This window comes from Barbus barbus (genome assembly GCF_936440315.1).
Source record: "Barbus barbus genome assembly, chromosome: 48".
NCBI classification, from domain to species: domain Eukaryota; kingdom Metazoa; phylum Chordata; class Actinopteri; order Cypriniformes; family Cyprinidae; genus Barbus; species Barbus barbus.
In genome coordinates, this window is record NC_136726.1 from 16,897,584 (window position 1) to 16,906,057 (window position 8,474).

At 39.0% G+C, this 8,474-nt stretch overlaps 1 protein-coding gene across 2 annotated transcripts; it reads right to left on the reverse strand.

The window, feature by feature from the left end:
* Positions 1-1,360: 1,360 nt before the first annotated feature.
* LOC306866756 (major histocompatibility complex class I-related gene protein-like) lies at positions 1,361-6,711 on the reverse strand. 2 transcript variants are annotated; one of them, XM_079412086.1, is made up of 7 exons: positions 6,589-6,711; positions 5,651-5,908; positions 3,987-4,265; positions 3,598-3,873; positions 3,374-3,490; positions 3,206-3,238; positions 1,361-3,119 (listed from the first exon to the last, which is right to left on the reverse strand). In XM_079412086.1, the coding sequence occupies exons 1-7, from the start codon at positions 6,641-6,643 to the stop codon at positions 3,079-3,081; spliced, it is 1,059 nt and encodes a 352-aa protein (XP_079268212.1). In that variant the 5' UTR covers positions 6,644-6,711; the 3' UTR covers positions 1,361-3,078. The 2 variants fall into 2 exon arrangements, with proteins under 2 accessions (XP_079268212.1, XP_079268213.1); XM_079412087.1 differs by lacking the exon at positions 3,206-3,238.
* Positions 6,712-8,474: the final 1,763 nt, after the last annotated feature.

The window sequence follows — 8,474 nt, forward strand, 5'->3', positions numbered from 1 at the left end:
TAATTTTAATACAGACTTCAACAACTTTAATATATAAGAATAATTTTTGTTGAAGAAGCCAAAAACCTTCCCATTCTATATCTCTATTAATAATTGTATGAATGTCTTTGTTTGACATGCTATTGAAAAGTCTTTGGTCAACAAATAAGTTAGTGTTGTCAAAACTAGGAAAATCTATAAAGAACCTTTAGGGCCAGACCTGACTAAAGGTATAATTTAATCAGGAAGGGTCCAAAATAAGCATCAGAACATCACTACCCTTCCTGAAGAGCATCTAGAAGAGCTAGTTCAAAGAAATGTAAAATGTAGGATGCCCAAACTGAGCAAGTTTCTATCCAGGCGACATCAGAATGTTAAATGGGTCAAACGCTCAATGACCCCTGACATCACGCTATTCATATTTCATTTTTCAGCTACTGACACATGTGACATGCACAGACTGTTTGCACAGTAGGGTAGAGTGGGGGGTAACGTACCCATGGGGTAAAACACCCCCCCTACTGTTTTTCCCAAAATAACCATGAGATGAAATCAAGATAAATTTGTATTGTAACTATGGACTACATTGAGAAGAGTGATGTAGAAGTTTTCACCATGAAGCTTACACTGTGATGTAGAAACGGATTTCACAGTAAATGATAAAATTTTCAGCAGTAAGAAAGCTTGTGTTTTAAAGCTTGTTGTTTTGTAGAACATCACAGTTATATATGATATGAGAACAGTAGGGCCTGTAGATAGAGAGTACGTGTTATTTAATAAAAATATCATTATATTTTCAGAATGACATAATTTTTTTCTCAAACATAGTGTGTGGGGTAAAATGTCCCCAGGGGACAATGGGCAATTACTGTAGCTATTCTGTTCTGAACATCAAATCCTTTGTTTTTCCATCAAATTAATTCTAACTGGTTGGTTGAGTAAAAATATTTGGACATTATATTTCAAAATTACCTCAAGTTAGCATCAGGTAGCTAGTTAGCTAGCCAGTTATCATCAGCAATTTTTTTTTTTTTTTCAAATAGACTATTATAATTTTGTAATTCATAATGATTTATTATATTCTTTTTTTAAATGTTAAGCTAAAACTGTCTGTACTCTGATTTTGCTGTAAATGTTTAAAGCAAATTGCTTAGTCAGACTGGGGGCATTTTACCCCACCCAAGGAGGCGTTTTGCCCCATAGGTGGAGTAAAACGCCCCCTTGGCACAAATCTAATTTTTGTTAAAAAATCTAATAACAGGAAAACTCTGGACATTTTTCATACTTGGTTTATAATTTATGTCATTGTCACTAAAACAATGATAATGTCACAATTCTCGGGAAGCACGGAACATGGAAGCCAGGAGACGAGGAATTTACTAAGCAAGAGTCTTTAATATCCAGAAGATCACAGGCAGGGAAGACAATTCAAGGACCGACAAACACTAACTGAAAGGACTGGGGCTTTTAAAGACAGGATAACGAGGGAACTAAGGAGACACACCTGGGATCAAATGAACAATTAACATGAGGGAAAAACTGGGTCACAGAACACATAGGGAGCAAAACACAACAAAAACAGGTCCGTGATCCTGACAGATAACTGTTCTGAACACTTTTAACTTTTGTTTCACTGAAAAAAAAAAGTCACAATCCTTAAGGGGGGCGGTTTCCCCCACTCTACCCTACTATATTGCATTATTAGCCTATATACTGCACTGTTTGTATATTTGTAATTTATAGGTTTCTTTTTTCTTATTTATCAATACTTTATTCTTTTTTGTTAATAATAGCAGTCAGAGTGAAAAGCAAAGTAAAAATCTCATTGTCCAGGGAAATGTGCATATGACAATACAGACACTGACCCTGGAGCACAAAACCAGTCTTAAGTCGCTGGGGTATATTTGTAGCAATAGCCAAAAATACATTTTATGGGTCAAAATTATACATTTTTCTGTTATGCCAAAAATCATGAGGATATTAAGTAAAGATCACGTTCCATGAAGATATTTAGTAAATTTCTTACCGTAAATATATCAAAACTTCATTTTTGATTAGTAATATGCATTGCTAAGAACTTCATTTGGACAACTTTAAAGGTGATTTTCTCAATATTTTGATTTTTTAAAATCAGATTCCAGATTTTCAAATAGTTGTATCTCGGCCAAATATTGTCCTATTCTAACAAACCATACATCAATAGAAAGCTTATTTATTCAGCTTTCATATGATGAATAAATCTCAATTTCGAAAAACTGACACTAAAGACTGGTTTTGCGGTCCAGGGTCACATATTACAACTAAAATGACATTAATGTATTAATGTAAAGCATAATAATGTAAACATTTCAATATATCAAATTAATAAAAATAAATGCATCATATAAATGAATATTGTTTTTTTATCTAAATAACTCATTGTCTAAATCTTCTCCTCCACTTTTAGGTCAAGGAATAGAAAGGTGTGACAGTGTGACAATCAATCATTTGTGTGACAGTGGCTGAGACTTGCAGATATACAAAGTTCTGGAATGAAACTCTAGATGGTGCAGGCTGCTAGGTTCCAGCTCTATCTGATCACATTATATGATCTATCTGATTACTCTATATGATCACATCATTATTCAGATGATGCAGCTGATTGGTTCTTTTTGCATCAGCAGCCAATGAGCTGCTGCTCAACATTCAATTCCTGCTTGCTGTAGCAGTTGCGATGTGCTTCAGAAACCCTCCACCTTCCCCAGCTCCACCTACACAGATCTGCTACAGGGTGATTTCATCTATGATATATATGGGGGTTATTTCAAATATGTTATATTTGCAGCAGCAGTATTTCTTTGCTCAAAGCAGCATGTTTGTGAATTTATTGGCAGTAGCAAGTCTTGGTATTTACTATGTTGCAGCAGCGTAGCACATCTATTTTGCCAAGACCAAACACATTTACATTGCCATGTATACTGCAATGATGAACTCTGAGAGAGTTGTCATGACAGAAATAGAATTGTTTACTTTTTAGGTCTCAACCAGTGAATTATAGTGGAAATTAGGTAATGTAGGTAACATAAATTTACAGATTTGTGTCACTTTGAGCCTTGGCATTCATGTCAGTTCAGATTTTGTGTCCACGCTTTCTTCAGATGCTGAAAATGAAATGTATTGTTTAATGAGTGTACAGTGTGCAAATGTTTAAATCAATACATAGCTTAGAATAACTAGAATTACTTACTAGAAGCAGTAGAATAACCCCTTTTAATTGAATCTATACCAAAAGCAAGACAAAGAGAATTATTGTTTTTGATTTATGAAACATAACTTCTCCTAAACCCATATTTTTTGAAGAAGTATTCCTTTAATTGGCTTTTCTAGGATCTTTCGACATTTAAGCTTGTCATACCTGCACATCGTCTTTTCCGTGCAGTTATCGCAGCTGCAGCTCCAAACACCAACATCAGAGCTAAAACCATCAGAACTGAAGGAATCACTGATTTAAATGGTTCCCCGTGATCAAACGCTGAAACATCAACCACAGACTGAGAAACAGACTTTTATTGCTTGTTTGTTTTTTGTTTGTTTGTTTGTTTTGACTGTTAGATTGTGTTTTCTGTAAGAGCTCATTACCCAAAGTGACGTCCAGTTTGTTGTCCAGACTGAGGTGTGTGACAGAGCAGGTGTATTTGTGTTTCTCTGCAGCACTGATCTCCAGACTCTTCCTCATCTGGTACGTCCCGTCACCATTGGGCAGCAGATCTCCTCCAGTGATCTCATGATCAGCTACAGGCTGCCCGTTTCTGAACAGGGTCAGGTTGATGTGACGAGGGTAAAATCCTGTTGCCAAACAACTCACACGAAACCCAGAAGATAGTTCCTGCCGGAGGAGCCTGATTTTCGGTTTCACTGTGGGAAAAAAGGTTAGAGAAAGATATTATTTCAATACTGGTCTGAAAAATGCTAAATATAAATGAAAACACTTGTTCTTGACTAGTTGGACTAGGAGTCAGTCATCATACCTTTTCTATTGATTTGAGTCCTCCTTTTTTTAAGGTAACCCGTAAGTGTTTTGATGCAAAATGGTTGGTATAAAACTTCATGACGCCTCATGCTGAATTCAAGCTCAATATTTAGCACTTGGGCCGAGACATTTAAAGAACCTTGATATGTAAAATTCTTGTCAATATATAGCAGCTCATCAGTGGTGGATCCTCTGACAGCATCCCGTGTGATCATTTGTCCCGGTTCACCATCATCCCTTAGCTCACACACAACCAGCCTCTGAAGGGCAAGAACACCTTGAATGGCGATACAAAGTTCTAGTGTTTACACCATTACACGCACAAATCTTTCACAAATATTTCATCATCACAAAATAATAATAATAATATATATATATATATATATATATATATATATATATATATATATATATATATATATATATATATTGTGACGAGTCGGCTGCCTCCCCCCTTATTATCATCACCACCCCGTCCCGTATTCGCCGCCCTTCACCAGGCTCCCGACGGGAGTGGGTGTGTGAGAGAGGAGGGGCGCTGAAACAGCCAGGGCTGGCGGCGTGTGATGAGGCGCACCTGATGTGAATAGAGCCTCATCACCGCCTGACGCCACACCCACTGTGTCTGTCGTTTGCTCCTCTCGCCACAGTGGTGGAGAATGCGGGCAAGGCGGAGCCTAGACAGCGCAGTTAGGCAACACCTGACGACGTCATCCCCTCTCGCTCACAAGAAGTCATGGAAACCCGCGCTGGGACGGAGGAACGACGGGGACAGCCTCCCAGCCACCAAAGGGGTAAGTGACGTTCCTTCTGTTTGTCATTTACCCTATGGTTGGTTGAGGTTGTCCACTGATACCCGGTTTCTCTGTCCCGCTTCCGGCGCGGTGCGAGAGGGAGAGTTCCCCGGAGAGGAATTCCTGCCCCCCCCCACTCCGACCGCTGGAGCCTGGTTGAGGAAGGTAGCACTCCTGTGTGGGCGGCGGCCGGAGGACTTATTATCATCACCACCCCGTCCCGTATTCGCCGCCCTTCACCAGGCTCCCGACAGGAGTGGGTGTGTGAGAGAGGAGGGGCGCTGAAACAGCCAGGGCTGGCGGCGTGTGATGAGGCGCACCTGATGTGAATAGAGCCTCATCACCGCCGCTGTTTAAATGCCGAGCGCGCCTCTCCTCGAGAGACCGGTCTCTTCCCTGTGCATGCACGCTGGTGTCCTCGTGGGTCCAGGAAGGGAGCGTCGAGAAGGGAGACTGCCGCACCCAGTGACGGCTGACGGGCCAGGATGCCGGGCCGTTTAATCCACCAAAAGTGCCGGGGGCCAAGGAGTAGGACGAAGCCGCTGGAAAAAAGCCACCGCCACTCGCTCCGGATCCAAGAGGGGAGCGCGTGCGGCCACCAGACTCCGCCCCTTCCCTGGACCCTTCCTTTCCGAACACTGCCCTCCTTCACGAGCCCCGCAGCACGACAAGGACACCAGACCCCCTGTTTATTTTGGACACTTTTACCCCCTTTTGGACACTATATTTGATTATTTTGTTTAAAAAAACCTCTCCGAGGCCTGACGCCACACCCACTGTGTCTGTCGTTTGCTCCTCCCGCCACAATATATATATATATATATATATATATATATATGTATTAAAGTCTACAGTCCTGTAAGCTTACCATCAGTTTTGTTTACATTGCTTGTTGCGATTGCCCATTTTTTAATAAAAGAGGACTTTATGTAGTCGCTTATTGTGAGGAGAACATTTGAATCAAACACATCTTCTTCAGCTGTTGTATTTCCTCTTGGATGGAGAGTTTTCGTCTCACCGTTATAATACATAATTCTGACATCATCCAGCATCGCTACATAGCTAAATTCAGGAAATGGCGTTTGTCCTTTAATGTATGTTGCAAGCAACCACAACGAATGAGAGCCTGTAATACAATAACAGGAGTATAATAACAGTGATACAATAACAAGTTTATCCTTCAGTAATTAATGAAAGTTAGACAAGAACATGCTTATCTAATCTCTCAAGAATAAAGGCTCATAAAAACACTTTCCAGTGACTGATCCTTCAGTACAGAGAGGAGTGTCATGCTCAACTCTTGATTATGGGCAGCAAGCAAAAAATCAGTTTAATCATTATCTCAAGATTTTATGAACATGCTAACTTGTGAAGTTAACCAGCAGTTTCTGTGCAACCAGGAAATTTTGAGGCTAAATATATAGTCAAAAATGTGAAAAAGCAGCATGTAGAAGTTTCCTAGTGTTTCATCATATGTATTTTTAATAAGTCAACGTTTTGGTTGACAAAAGTCAAAAGGAAAAAAAAATAAAAATAAATAACAAATACATTAAACAGTCAACACTGAAAAGACAGTTAAAAAGTCATAACTCATAAAAGTCCACAATAATCATTTTGTTTTGTTTTCCTTTACATTTTGGTTTGTATGTATTGTATTTGGTTTCATCAACAACTCAACATGCAAGTTAAACTTAAAACTTGTAAAAGGAGTGGATTTGGTTGAGGCGATAGTTAAAAGCAGATTCTAAGGCCTAACAAATTTAAGTTTACAAAAATTGATTTTATAGAATTCTTTTTAAATCTTACCTTTTGGAGCAGCTATTGGAAGCAAAAGTAGAAAAAACGTAAAGATACTGTCCATATTACTGACATATAGGCTCCTGTATGCTTTCAGTCAACACCTGTTTGATAAACTTTGAAATAAACTTGTTCCGGCCTTGGGTGTAGTTGAGTGATTTGACTGATCTTTAACCTACTGCTTTTAATATTTAGCTAGGTAATTTAATGATTCTGTCAGGCAGCCTTTGCACCACAAACAAAGGTTTTTTTCTTTCCCTTTCGCATTTGTCTAAAACCTTCAATAAAACTAACAGTGGCCAACTTCCAGAAGACATACAGACCACAAGTTTTAGGTCTTGGCCAGTGAATTGTAATGCATGTCACAGAGCATCTATATGCAAAATACTGTAGAAGTATTATTTATCTTGTAAAAACTAAACTTCTGGCAGTTTGTTGTTTAAAGTTGTTTATCTGATCATGTTGTTTTGTGGCATGACATTCACATAAATGTTATAATGTTTCCACATTTTCTTCAGATGCTGAAATTACAATTTAATGTTTATTCCTCATGACCAGGATTTTCACTATTAGCACTGGTGCTCCCCGGGGTTGCGTTCTCTCCCCACTGCTCTTCTCCCTGTACACAAATGACTGCGCCTCTAAAAACCCCTCTGTCAAGCTCCTGAAGTTTGCGGACAAAACTACAGTCATCGTCGGTCTCATCAAGGACAGAGATGAGTCTGCTTATAGACAGGAGTCTATAAGTCTATGAGTCTTATAGTCTGGTGCAGTCACAACAAACTGGAGCTCAACACGTTCAAAACAGTGGAGATGATTGTGGACTTCAGGAGGAACCCCCATGCACTCTTCCCACAGCACTGTAACGATAGTGGAGTCATTCAGGTTCCAGGGCAACACTGTCTCTCAGGCCTGAAGTGGGACAATCACATTGACTCTATTGTGAAAAAGGACCAGAAGAGGTTATATTTCCAGCTGAGGAAATTCAACCTGCCACAGGAGCTGCTCGCACAGTTCTACTCGGCCATCGAGTCTGTCCTGTGTTCGTCTATAACTGTTTGGTTTGCCTCAGCTACCAAATCAGACATCAGAAGACAACAGAATGTCAGGAATGCTGAGAGGATTATTGGTGGCCCTCTGCCCAATCTCCAAAAACTTTACAGCTCCAGAGTGAGAAAAGGGGCTGGCAAAACTACTCTGAACCCCTCACACCCTGCACACGTCATGTTTGAACCGTTGCCCTCTGGCCGGCGCTACAGAGCACTGTGCACAAAAACACAACAGTTTTTTTTTTCCCCAGGCCATATTCCACCTGAACAACACATAGCACATATCAGGACATTACATATGTAAATAATTTACCAAAACTTTCATCTGTTAATACCACATATGCACATTCAAAATTGTATTGATTTATTTTTCTATATATTTTATTTCTACATTATTATTTATAATTTATTGTCTATTTTCTTTATTATTAGTGTTTATTAGTCTCTTCAGCTCATAAAGGCTGCATTTATTTGTTATAAATACAGTAAAAACTTAAATTATATGTATGTCTGCACTATGTCTGTACTTTCTATACTGGAAGCTACTGACACCAAGACAAATTCCTTGCAATGTGCATACTATCCACCCTCTCTGCCCTAAATAGTAGGCCTATTAAAAATGACTAATATGAATTAATTAAATTCAGCAGTCTTACAAAAAAAATACATTTATGAATGTAAAATTTAGCAATAAATAGCAATAAATTAATAATAAATTTAAAGCGATAAGGGTCCAGATTCAAGGAGTAACCAAAAAACACATTTTGGGAGTTATACAGAAGTTTGGACATATATATGTATCAAATACATGTAGCAAGGTCGATTGTGGTCAAAAATTTCCCTCTG